General features: G+C 41.4%; 1 protein-coding gene across 2 annotated transcripts in view; it reads right to left on the bottom strand.

Moving 5' to 3' along the window:
- TBCK (TBC1 domain containing kinase) overlaps positions 1 to 14,074 on the bottom strand; it is a 94,241-nt gene that overhangs the window by 12,195 nt on the left and 67,972 nt on the right. For both annotated transcript variants that reach the window (XM_077300680.1, XM_077300681.1), the window contains 2 exons: positions 13,813 to 13,988; positions 4,941 to 5,116 (listed from right to left, as the gene is read on the bottom strand). In XM_077300680.1, the coding sequence (XP_077156795.1) occupies positions 4,941 to 5,116; positions 13,813 to 13,988 (352 nt within the window). The remainder of the gene's footprint in view (positions 1 to 4,940; positions 5,117 to 13,812; positions 13,989 to 14,074) is intronic.

The raw sequence follows: 14,074 nt of genomic DNA, 5'->3' as shown, positions 1-14,074 counted from the left end.
TGGATAATCCACAAAAGTTAATAAATGTATTTGATGATATGCAAGAAAGTTTGTTGTCCAAGGGATACCATTAAAGTTGGGGGGAAAGGGGTATCTTATACTTCCATACAATTTGAGTCCAATTGCACCTTTAAGACCAACAAAGATTTCTTCAAGGCGTGAGTCATTCTAGAATATATTTCTTGAAACACAAAAATTGCATATATCACACATATCAAGATATATAAACTTAATTAAAACAGACCTTGTATTAAATTGACCCTGGGGCTAGGGTACTGGGCGGAAACTAATAATGAAGAGAGAGCACTTTTAAAAAGATTTGAGGGCCAGCAATTCTTTTCCTGCTCTTCATTCCCTCACTCCAAAGCTGATTCAAACATGAACAAAGCTGGTAGGAAGGAACTTTTAGACAATGTTCCAAATGTTTCTGTATCACTAGTGTAAACTGGGCTCATAGCTAGAGATGCTTGAACACCACATCTCAGCTTGCTGCCCACTCATGAGTCACAAGTGGGGAGAGAACTGACTCAGCTTGTTCGGCCAACCCTCCCCTATAGTATTATGATACCAAACTGGATCCCTCAGCACAACAGTCAATATACTTGGTTGTGTGCAAATTACACAGTGGGGTGGATTCCACCATCGTCCAAGGAGCCTTCCTCCAACAGAGGACTATTTAAACTGGAGAAATGTTCCTTAGAAAGGAGGAAGGATTCACACTTGAGCTAGAAGGAATATTTCAATACATAAATAAGCTTTGGGATAGGGTAGGATCCAACTCAGTGTGTGCAACAATGGTGGTGCTAGCTGATGGGAACATAAAATATTATAGTTTGAGTCCTGGGAAAATGTGAAGTGATAAAAAGAACTCCATTCCATAATATGGGGTGGAGATCTTTGGAATCTAGGACTACCCTGGGGCTACACAGGAAATCTCTAAATCTCTAAAGGTAAAGGTAAAGTATCCACTGTGCAAGCACTGGGTCATGTCTGACCCTTGGGGTGACGCTCTCTAGCATTTTCATGGCAGACTCAATACAGGGTGGTTTGCCAGTGCCTTCCCCAGTCATTACCGTTTACCCCCCAGCAAGCTGGGTACTCATTTTACCGACCTCGGAAGGATGGAAGGCTGAGTCAACTTTGAGCCGGCTGCTGGGATTGAACTCCTAGCCTCATGGGCAGAACTTTCAGACTGCATGTCTGCTGCCTTACCACTCTGTGTCACAAGAGGCTCTTCTCTAAATCTCTAGGGTACCATTTATTAGTCTTAAGTTACTGATTTTAACATTAGTTATCCCTCCAATGCATGGCAGTTTCAGATGCTTTTTGTGTTGTTCTGCGGTATAGCTACAGATTTAAATCCAGTAGCACCTTAGAGATTAAGATTTCCAGGGTGAAAACTTTCAAGAGTCTAAGCTTCCTTGTGTCATGATATGAAGCTGATGAGCGTTTACTCTTGAAACTTTATACCCCCAAAACCTTGTTGATCTCTAAAATGCAACTGCGCTTGAATCTAGCTTCCCTCTATTGTAAGTACAACGAACATAATCACTATTACATTCATGCATATGATATGTCATCAAACACACAAATTAAATGTACAGAACTAGATTATATATTCTCCAGTGTAATTTATGGTGCTAAGTTGTGCATTTCCCCCCCCCCTCACCTGACACCCTGAAATAGCTGCTTTGAGAGGATGCTTGCCAAGAAGAAGAAGAAGAAGAAGAGTTGGTTCTTATATGCCGCTTTTCCCTACCCGAAGGAGGCTCAAAGCGGCTTACAGTCGCCTTCACATTCCTCTCCCCACAACAGACACCCTGTGGGGTAGGTGAGGCTGAGAGAGCCCTGATATCACTGCTCAGTCAGAACAGTTTTATCAGTGCCGTGGCGAGCCCAAGGTCACCCAGCTGGTTGCATGTGGGGGAGCGCAGAATCGAACCCAGCATGCCAGATTAGAAGTCCGCACTCCTAACCACTACACCAAACTGGCTCTCTCTTAGAAACCATCTAAGTTACTTATAATTAAAGTTGGTTGCAACAGGATGGGAGATTCCAGGATCTAACAGAGATTGCTTTGGAGAGGAGCTTAGAGTTAATCTAAGATTAATACTAGTGTGGATTCCTTTTAAAATAATTAGCATGAACAGCTCCATTTGGACAAGTGACAAAAATATACTGTGGGAAATAATGTCAAGGAGACGTTTTGCAGATTAACAAGCAACTGACCCATCTCTGTCATCACCACAGTCCTTTCATTTCTAACTGGAAGGAGCAGCTCTTACTCGTATCACAAAATGTACAGAATCAATGCATTCCCCTTCTCTGATCTTTCAGTACAAAGTAATTGTAAAAGACCGAGACTCCTTCATGACAACAGTGCAAATGTCTTAAACTTTAAGACAAGGCAAACATATTTGCTTTTGGTTAAAGTGACAACAGGGGGCCATGCACGTTTTCAGTGTCCATCCTAATCTTAAATGACCATCTTAACCAGTCCAGTACTAAAACCAGAGATTTTATGCAAGCCTATAAAGTATTCAACCGAGATCTTCTTGAAAGGAATGGAATGCTGCCCGCATTACTGTAACATACTTAGCGAAATGGGTCTAAAACTGCTGCCTCCCTTTTGCAATCACAGCCTTCACTTAAGACACGAGTTTTAAATAGGAAGGCCCAGACATTATCTTTTTACCGAGAAGTTCGCCCTTATAAAACTCTTTGGCGGCAGAGGCGGCTGGGGTGGTGGGTGTGGGGGGGAGCACAGACTTAAACTGTCAACACGTAGCAGATTGAATTTCAATAAATCCAGTTTACACAGAAACCAGCATGGCATGAAGAAAAAACAAAAATCACCTGTAGCACATGTTTTCCATCAAACGTTGTTAAATGTCATCTACCTTTCTTTCTATGTTGCTTGGAAGGAGTCTGGGCAAGATAATGATCGGGAATGAAAATGGGCAGAGAGTTGAATCCCATGCCCTTGTTCCTATTAATGGTGGTGCCTTTTTCTTGTGCATGAATATTTCATTATAGCCTACCCTGAGATATACAGTGTCTCATAAGGAGTACTAGTTGCTTAATGAGAGCCAGTTTGGTGTAGTGGTTAGGAGTGCGGACTTCTAATCTGGCATGCCGGGTTCGATTCTGCGCTTCCCCACAAGCAGCCAGCTGGGTGACTCTGGGATCACCACGGCACTGATAAAACTGTTCTGACCGAGCAGTGATATCAGGGCTCTCTTAGCCTCACCCACCTCACAGGGTGTCTGTTGTGGGGAGAGGAATGGGAAGGCGACTGTAAGCCGCTTTGAGCCTTCTTCGGGTAGGAAAAAGCGGAATAGAAGAACCAACTCTTCTTCTTCTTCTCTTCTTAATGCCATACATCAGCTGCTTGTTAAAACTCTGCCAACATAAACAGTTTCTTAGCTATTTCAAATGGAGGGCCATTTGTTTTGGTTCCACTTCATTTGGACAGATGATCAATACCTGCAAGTCAATTCTTTTATTAATTGAGCTTTTCGATATTCATGCTGGTATTTAATATGTGGGATTTTGGGAAACTGATCCATTTTCTGCCTGAGGTGCAGTTTCGCACTCTAACCCAGGGGTAGTCAACCTGTGGTCCTCCAGATGTCCATGGACTACAATTACCACAGGTTGACTACCTCTGCTCTAACCTTTATGACAGAGCAGGCTACAGATATAAGGGAAAAGGTGGACCATTTTGCCTCTTTTCAAGTAGTTCCTGTGCATTTTACACTACCTGCTTTCCTCTTAAATCTATTAAATTCCATTTTTAGACTATCAAACCCTGTCTTGAAGTGTTTATTAGCTTTTTGACTCTCTGCACCTTGAAAACATGAATTATATTAATTATCAGCATAACCACTCACATTTCTGCCGGCCTTTAAACATGTCAGGGAACAAGGAGGGCAACAGAAACAGACTTTGCTATGAATGGATCTTGTTTAAAAATTAAACAAGTTTCAGGAGAAAAATCTCAGAAGACTAAACAATGAAGAGCCAAATGATTCAGACACTGCAGCCTGCAACTGAGTGGAAATCTCAACTGATGCATGAAATTAATGATCGTAGAGAAGAAATAATTATACTTTCATGCTTCTTTGACCACCTTTGTTTTAGTTTGCGAGTGTAACACACTGTGGGCTGGGTTTTGGCATATGGCCTGACAGTTCTGCTTTGCTTATATATAGTCGTGAGTTAAAACAGCTTTCCAGTTCTACCAAGCTACGTTTAGTCTTTCAAAACCAAAAAAAATAAGATTAAACAGATCAGTCTAACAAAAAAACTAAACACAGTGCCTTTCTTAGATAGAACTGATCACCAGGAATTAGAAATTAATGAACTGCACATTTTAAAGACAAATCTACTGGAAAAAAAGCAATAAATTTAAAATCAAAACGTATTAGTGATGTGTGATGTATGTACATAAACTAATGAAATAATTGAAAATGGATAAAATCATCTAGACACTGTTTTGGCTTCGCTGAGTCCAGGTAGAAATTATAATAAAGAGATAACAGAGACTCTTATATTTTGAATATTATTTGATTAAAGGCATTGGACAGATTCTTTTTTTCTCTTGTGCTACCATAACTGCACCATTTACACTATTGTAAATCAGTCCCCACAACTTCTATCTGCACTAGTAAAGGAAACATATTAGTTTGTCCAGGGGAGCAATTTCCATTGGGAAAATTACACAGTGCAGGGTCCCAATCTAATTTCCTTCCCTCCCAGCTCCATAAGAAGTTTAAAGCAACTGGAGATCTGTTTACGGATCTCCAATGTCTCCCCTAGTTGTACAGTCAGACTGCCCCCCCCCCTTCCCAGCTGCTGAAGCATTTCCAGTTAAAAAGATTGGCAGAGCGATAATGGAAAAAAGATAAAGCTATAGCTCTTTCTATTTAAAAGGATACTCCTCACTGTTCCGAATGTCAACAATAAGAAGCTTTGGCTTGCTAGATTTTGTTTTCTTTGTCGGGGTCTTGAAATGGCTCGGTCCCGTCAAGTCACACAGGTCAATCAAATCTTCTGCTGAGATCCGTGGAGAAACTTCCGATTTCAGGTCATTCAACTTGATAGAGTCCCTAGACTGTTAAGAGAGACAGACAGAGAAACAAAACCAACAAATAATGCATTGAGACAGCAAGTGTTATTTTGTAAGTGCTACGTGCTTTGAAAAATAAGAAGTAGATATTTACTGATTGGACACCTTTTCCCTAACAAACTCCCAAGCCAATCTCCTTTCTGCTTCTCAGTTCTGCATACTGTTCTCTCAAGGAACTCTGACTTATTGTTACCTTGAATTCACAACTGTAACGTTGTCGTAATTTCATTTTTAGAAGGACAGGCCATGCACAAGTGCTCATATGTAGCAATACAGCATCTAATTGCCTTTTCACCTTGTGAATGCGAAAGCAGTACAGTGCAGACATGAGTGAAATAAATGCTTATTCTTCTGGAGTACATCACAGGTTCCTTTAAGTGTTGTTCTTAAAAAAACAGTTCATAGCTGAGTTCACAGCTCAAAGCACAATAAACCATCCATGACACCACGCTGAAATTAATATGCAAATTGTATAAAAAAGAGTGGTGAAAAAAAGGAAAGTAAGAGGACAACCAAACAAAATCATTCAATCACCCAGGTTTCATCACATTTTGGTGTTCCTAAAGGGTGGGGTTATGCAGATGACCAGGAAATAGAATCTAGGGTTGCCTACATCCTCTTGCAGGCATCGAAGAAAGCTTATACAGGATTGGCCAGGTCCATCTAATCCTCCTCCATCCTTGTGTTCACCGAAATCTGAATGACTAGTACAATGGAAAGGTGCATATGCAAAATATCTCTGTACATCATGACAAATGCAAGAAACCATTCAGTACAGTAATAGCCATTTGACTTGTGCGATTAGTCCACAAGATGACATCAGTGATTGGATTCCAGGATGCTACTATCTTGCCCTAAGAATTTAGCATTATCAAAGTGAGACCATCTTTCTATACGCGATAAGGTAACTGGGAGTTCAATGTGATTGCACATCACTTTGGAAAACTCTACTCAACTCATGGGTTACCCTGTTTATCCTTAGCAAGAGAAAAGAGACTTCAGTGCTGTAGTGCAGCATTTTTATTGCAAAAATTCACAGCAGCCTAGCCATGTCTATACACATGTACTGTAAGCAGAATGCAGCAAACCAAGGAGATTGAAACAAAACAAATAACCTTAAATTTATAGGAATTTATTACTAGTGATGACTAGCCTCTCCTCTTTAACAGGCATTATTTCACTGAGAGCAATAATTAACCACTCCATGGCATGCTGTGGTAAAAGGGAGGAAAGATAGCATTTTCTTTCAGTGCTTTCCTTCTTCTGTAATACTGACAGCATCAAAGCTTATATATTCAATGGGCTATTCCCAAGTGAATTATCCTTTCCTACTAGACATAAAATTTAATACTCACTGTAGGGCTATTTTCATTTTAAAAAAAGATGCAATATACTATTTTTTTGAGATAAAATAGCTTGTTTACTGGAGCATGAAATAAAACTATAACACTCTGGAAACATCATATTGCCCTGTATTTCAATGCCAAATGATCTGTTTTTCCCAGCTGTCTTTTCCACCTAAAGTCAGGGCTCTCACTCAGATATATAAGGCAAAATGAAACTCTGCTAGAGCTACTAAAGCACGTCTAACGCCATTCCAGAAGCACTGCCTATTCTCTGACAGAGAATGCTCAAATACGGATCCTTCAGGAACACCGCAGAATTAGTACAATGGGCCCATGGCTCAACGTTAGAGAATCTGCTTTGAATGCAGAAGACTCCCGGTTCAATCCCTGGCATCTCCAGTTAAAAGGATCAGGTAGCTGGCCGGATTGCCAGTTGACATGGAGAAAAATGTCCTGTTTGTTTGACAGAGACATAATGTGTGAAAATGGGCAGCCAAAACATTGTGCCATGAAATAATGCCTGGTAAAAAACACCCCAGCAAATAACATCACCTGGTACATAACAGCCCATCAAACTTCTATCAAAGGGGCAGGAGATTTTGTCTCCAGGCTGCTGGCAACCCTGGTAGTAGGTGATGTGAAAGTCCTGTATCCAAGACTCTGGAGAACCTCTGCCAGTTAGAACAGACAACCGTGGTAGACCAATGGTCCGAATCAGTACAAAGCTGTTTCATGTGTATATTTTATTCCCTTTTCCAGAACACTCTATAGATATTTGAGTCAAACAAACTAGGGAAAAGCAGTCTCCTAACTCCTAATGTTATCAACTGTTTCCCCAGCTTCCAATCCATAGGAATAGTGGACTGGGGGTTTAAATTATCAAGTGGACTTGTTTATAGTCAGAGAATCTGAGGTGCAATGCTGGCCCCATCATCCCCTTTACAGAGTGTCCCTATTGCAAAAGTAATCACTGACATGCACTCTGGTACGAATTCCCTGAGCACTCATGTGTTGAACGATTTTGTAAATAGTTGATTTTTTTCTGGATTGTATCCCCTAACGTAATGAAATCCTTAAATTGGAAAAAAAAATGTTGGGATTTATTTATTGTGGGATATCTATTCTACCCTGTCTTTGGAAACTCAGGGTGGATTGATTATGCATTAGTTCCACTTGGTTTCTTGGCATACATTCAACAACAAACTTTACCAGTGAAGTTAGTTTCAGGGGGTAGCCATTTCGGTCTGCAGTAGATATGAGGCTTTTGAGAGTCAAAGTTCCCTTTGTCAGATCCCACAAAAGGAGCTTGGACTTCTGAAGGCTCGTACCCCACAAAATCTTGCTGTTTTCTAAGATGCTACTGGACTTGAATCTAGCTGTATCTACAGCAGACCAACATGGCTACACAGCAGACCAACTTTGGGGAGGGAACAATTGTCTCTATGACCCTGAACTAGGGCTGTGCACGGCGGCATCCGAATTGACCATTCCAGGCTAACAGAGCCAGTGCCACGACGCGGGGGGGAGGCGTGGGCACCGGTGCATAACTCGGCGCATACACGCAGGCATGCGCCTGCATGTGTGCACCAAGTTATGCACCGGCGCCCGTGCTTCCCCCTCCGCGGTGTGGCGCTGGCTCCGTCAGCCTGGAATGGCCAATTTGGACGCCACAGCGCACAACCTCACAATAGAAAAAGAAAGTACATTTGTTGTTCTCTGCACGTATGTTTTGCAAAAGTCAACTGCTAAGCTGCAAGGGGCATCGGAGCCTCAGTTATTCCCCACTTCAGAAAAAACAAAGCCTCTTCAGGCGCTCTTCACGAGGTACAGCATGTGCTAGGAGGGGGAAAGGCACAGAGAGGCAAAACAGAAGAGAGTCCCATGGCTGCAACAGTATTTATTTTGCCTTTGTACAACATACCATCAACATTTGCTTTGCTCTGTGATAATGGCCTTCAGGAGTTTACTTTAGGAAGCAATCGGCATGCTGAGGGGAAGCACTGCACATGGCATGAAAAGAATTACAATTTGTAAATAAGACATCCAATGTCAAGCTGGCATAATTTGGACTCTGTTGGGGCGGGAAGGGGATTGTGGAGCGCCAAAGGAGTTCTGCTGATAAAACTCCGGCTTGGCACAGAAACTGCAAACTTCTTCTCTAGGCAATGTTTGTTGTTGGGCTTGTTTATCAATTCCGTGCATTTCGGCAGCTATTGGGAACTCTCGCAGGGCATGCAATAATTGCTAAAAAGGACTTTAGCGGAATGTTCAGTTGTTTTTTTTTAATCGCTATATATTTAAAATAGGAATATTGGGACTTTAGAGACAACATACTCCCAGTTCTTAACATGAGTAGAGTTGGCCTTCATAAAGAACAAAATGAGTTTTAAAAAAACTAACCCAAAACACTGAGCACAGAAAGGGAGTCTCAAAATCCCAATCAGATTGGACCACCCTTTCATGTATGCTAATGTAGAAGTGACTCTGGATTTTTGCATTGCTGTATCTCCCTCCTCCCCATCAATATTTTAACATGCCCTTCTCAGGGAAGCCATCTTTTAAAACAGGGGTAGTCAACCTGTGGTCCTCCAGATGTCCACGGACTACAATTCCCATGAGCCCCTGCCAGCAAACGCTGGCAGGGGCTCATGGGAATTGTAGTCCATGGACATCTGGAGGACCACAGGTTGACTACCCCTGTTTTAAAACATTTCAGACTTATTTGAGGTTCATTATCAATACCAATGCAGCAGAACAGGCAGGGAAACATCATGTCTTGACCAGGCAACTGTGTTTTTCATAGTTGCTCCCTGCAATGCGAATGCATATATCAAAATATATACTTAAAAATCTGCATAACATTTTAAACCTTGATGGTGGTGCTTTGCCCAGCTCAAGGAGTTGAAGAAGGCTCCTTGTGCCAAAGAAAGTGCCACAGTTAGCGTAACCGATCTGCAAGATCCCCATTGACTTCAATGAACTTAGGAGGGCATGACTCTACTAAGCAAAGCACTGCCAGGTTTGTCAAATGATTTGAACAGCTTCTAAACAAGGAAAATAATAAATTTAGCACATTCTCATGCTGGGCAAAGGTAATGCTCCAAGCTGATATCAGTGAAACAAGTTTTTCTCAAAGCACATTTTTATCGGTAAATGAAGATAAAACTAAAGATGCTGGAGTGTGTGTGCTCACCTTCCAGGGTAGTGCCACCACCAGTCCCTTTCCACTAGTTGGGCAGCCAGACACCAAGAGACAAAGCCTCCAGCCTCCTGGGACTAAGATCAAGAAAGTCACCCTTGAAAGGAAGGACACCTAAAGGTAAAGATAGCCCCTGTACAAACACCGGGTCATGTCTGACCCTTGGGATAATGCCCTCTAGCATTTTCATGGCAGACTCAATACGGGGTGGTTTGCCAGTGCCTTCCCCAATCATTACCGTTTTACCCTGGGTACTCATTTTAGCGACCTCGGAAGGATGGAAGGCTGAGTCAACCTTGAGCCGGCTGCTGGGATTGAACTCCCAGCCTCATGGGCAGAGCTTTCAGACTGCATGTCTGCTGCCTTACCACTCTGCACCACAAGAGGCTCACTTGAAAGGAAGGACACTTACAAGGTAGATTAATTCATCTGTCAGCTGTAGCCAGTGAGTCTAAACTACTGGATTCAGACTGAAGCCTCCTAAGTTCAAGAACTCTACAAAATATGCGCTTTATTTTAAAATTGTGCAGAAATTGGTTTCAATGATGATAAAAATAACAAAGTGATAAGTCTAAAGTAAGCACATTTACAAGCACTGGTTCTGAGTTCAACAGGTGTCTGAAGTCCTAGACAAGGTTTCCAGACAGTAAGACCCACACAAAACAAGTTTCCCAAAGTCAAATGTAATCCAGATACAGGGCAAAACTGGAATGAAATATCTTCAGTTTATGCCCAGTAACCTGTATTATCCTGATTCTAGTTAGCCAGTCAAATGAAATCTGAATCCTGTGGGATCCCAGATCTAGTGTGCACAAGAAAATGAACATTTTAAAAAATATATACAGAACTATTTCAAGAATAGTTTTATCTTTAAGCAAGATATAACTCTAAAATCATACACCAAGGAAAACAAAATCTAGCTTAACTAATACATGTAAAAATCTGCATCACATGGCACAGTTTTACAGTCCCAGAGTCAAAGTGTTATCGTCCATTGTAATCTCAGCATTGCAATCTCAGACCTATCCAAAACCAGTCTAATTTTGATTCAGGCTCATATCTTTTTGGCCAACTAGCTTCAGGTGATGACAATTCAATCAGGACAAGTTCTTGCTGGAACATTCTAGAATATTACCTCATCACTCTTGATTTCCCCCTCCCATCCTGTGGGTTGCGGGTTTTCAGGAAGAGCCAATTACCTCATTCCTAACTCTGGCCTTGAAGATGATGGGGCCAAGTAGGAAGAGAGGCCCAATTAACAACACCTGCAAAACAGAATCAAGAGTGCTCTGCCTAACACAGATGATGTCATCTGACCAACCAGGTATGTTGCTAACCAAATGATCTGACCAATCAGATGGGGTTTTTTTTAATTAACTCAAACATCCTGCACCTGCCTTGGATTCAACTGAATAAAAACCCTCTCCCAACCTTGAGCTCAGGTTCTAATAAGAAGGAATGCACACTCCTAGATTCTTATGTTCTTCATGCCACCAGGCCTAAAGGTGTGACTTGTACCTGGGTGATGTCTCATCGCTCTTATCTGAGTCTTTTGAAGCTACAATCAGCTCAAGCTGTGTTCCACAGAAAGAAACTTCCATCTTTTCTAGGCCTCAGCTTGAATCATTGTTTGAACTGAACAAGAAACTGCTTAAAGATGCCAGTTTCTTGACAAATGGGGACCCAAAGTAGCTTACAATACCATTTGTCTTCTTCTGTTTTTATCCTTAGAACAACCACCCTGTGAGTTGAGTTGAGAAATGGTATGACTGGTCCAAGGTTACCTACTAAACTTCCAAGGCACAGCCTAGTACTACTACTGTTTGCTAGAATGCGGCTAAAGTAAACCTAACACGCTGGAGATCACAAGCAAGCAAAAGTTAAGTCTTTAAATAAACACATTGCACAAATTCCATGGGAGGGAAAATTGCATTTTTTTGCTATCTGTGTTTTTTGTTATTTCTTTCTCACTGTAGAGAAGGGATTATTCAGAAGTTCTGAGGCTAGGCCTTAATAATCTCTGTTACAGAAATGAAAGGACATGCTCTGCAGAAGTGGGAGGAGAATAGGAAACAGGGAAAAGCCATGGCACAAGATGAAATGCTTCTACTGGCACATTCTTCTGAGGAATTTTAGGTTCAAACTGGTAATGGCCATAAATAAGGTCACATGGCTATCAAACTGTGGGATAACTTCAATTGCAAAATTCTTTGGGAGGAGGGGGGAGACATGGAAGATAGCAAAAGGAATTATTTCCTAGGGTAGCCATTTTTCACCCACTAAAACAGCCCATTCAGAGGTATGTGTCAGCCTCTAAACCACAGCTAACTAGACAGTCACTGAACGTGAAAAAGTATCAAAACATATAACGGCTTTGTTGTTAAATGGGCATAAATTTAAAAAGTGGCTTTAATGTGAACACACCTACAATATCTCACAAAACTCCACTGAACTAACTTAAATTCGCTTATTCCTGTGCTATGAGAAAGCATAGCATGAATCTTCTCTCTTATCTGGAAAAAAATCACAATCTGGAATGAATGTTGAATGCAGGGCTCATGGCAGGGAAAAAATAGGAAATGAATCAGGTTGTGGTATGTTTATGTGAACTCAGTCTCTGCCTGGCCACCCAATTTTAAGACTTCTCTCTTTACAGGAGGCAGAATAACTGGTCTTGGAGACACAGCATTAGAATAAACCTGGCACATTAGTTACTTTGAAGAAGAGAAGAAGAGTTGGTTCTTATATGCCGCTTTTCCCTACCCGAAGGAGGCTCAAAGCGGCTTACAGTCGCCTTCCCATTCCTCTCCCCACAACAGACACCCTGTGGGGTGGATGAGGCTGAGAGAGCCCTGATATCACTGCTCGGTCAGAACAGTTTTACCAGTGCCATGGGGAGCCCAGGGTCACCCAGCTGGTTGCATGTGGGGGAGCGCAGAATCGAACCTGGCATGCCAGATTAGAAGTCCGCACTCCTAACCACTACACCAAACTGGCTCTGGCTTTCTCTGTGTGGTGGTGGTAAGAAGCTTGTGAAAGGCATTCTAACTCAACCCCCACTTTATCTACATTCATCAGGCGAAGAAGATATATTCTTTACCAATATAATTCCACACTCCTTTAATAAACTTTTAAAATGAACTCAGGTGGCCACATTATCAAACTGGCCCCATTAAGCAGGATCCAAGGCAGAAGTCTCCAACCTTTTCTTTAATGAGTTATTTCTGAGTATTGACAAATATCCTGAGCTACTTCCCTCCCCATGGTATATCATTACTGAAGCTTGTTCTGTCCTAGAAAAAGGACATATACTAGGAAAAACACCAGAAACGAAGCAGCACAAAGGGAAACCTTATGAAATAAAACTTGAGAAGCAAAACAATAAAAGCCTAGAGCAGATCTTATGATCTCTTCCTGGGTTGTCTAGGGGCTGCAAAAATTACTCTGTAGCATCTGGCGACCTTCTGGTAGATCACAAGCTACCTGTTGGGATACTCCTGCTCTGAGCCCCCCCCCCCCAGAAATGCACAACCTACTTTGACTACATTTGTAAGGCTGAATCTTGCTGTTGCTGTGTCACTGCTATAAATGGTTCTAGCCCTTTTCTAGCAAAAGATTTATTCATTCTTTCACATTCCTGATTATATTTCCTATCAAAATTCCTGAAAACCAAACACCTTAACACCCCTGCTTTCATAGAATCATAAAATAACAGAGTTGGAAGGGACCTCATGGGTCATCTAGTCCAACCCCCTGCACTTCTCAGGGAAGTTTTCCCAAATCATAGTTACACCGTTTACTTAATAAAATGCAAGCATGTTATATAACCACGAAATATAAGAATTAATTCTTGCAGACTGTCACACATGGGCATGCACAAAACTGATGCCTAATTTACGTAAAGATAGCTATACTGAAACATGGAAGGTCAACTTCTAAATTTTGTTCTTTTGATTAAAAAAAAATATTACTTACTTCGAAGAGTCGGCCATTCCAACAAAACATCTTGCTTATACAAACAAACCCACGCCCAGTTCAAATTATTAAAACAGATTAAAAACAACCAGACTATATAAAACCTTATTATCCTATCATCAAATTGTAATAAAACATGAAGATTAAAAAAGAAATCTCACCAGATCACCTCTGGGTGCATCTTGATAGTCTGATGACAAACAGGACATTAAGCTTCTGGGGCAGTTGATCTCATTTACTTGCTTAGGATGCTGGGCATATTGCCTGTAGGTAGCACTCTTAGGGGTCCAGCAAAAGAGGTTGATTGACTCACGGACACATCGTTCAATGTCAATTTCTGGGGTGGAGGGAATAAAGATATGGACGTAGGACGTGAAAAATTCAGAAGAGAAATCAACCGCTTTGATTTAAAGAACTGCAAAC

Source organism: Paroedura picta, chromosome 10, assembly GCF_049243985.1.
Source record: "Paroedura picta isolate Pp20150507F chromosome 10, Ppicta_v3.0, whole genome shotgun sequence".
Taxonomy (NCBI): Eukaryota; Metazoa; Chordata; class Lepidosauria; order Squamata; family Gekkonidae; genus Paroedura; species Paroedura picta.
The sequence above is the reverse complement of the archived record's forward strand: the minus strand, read 5'-3'. Positions and strand labels throughout refer to the sequence as shown.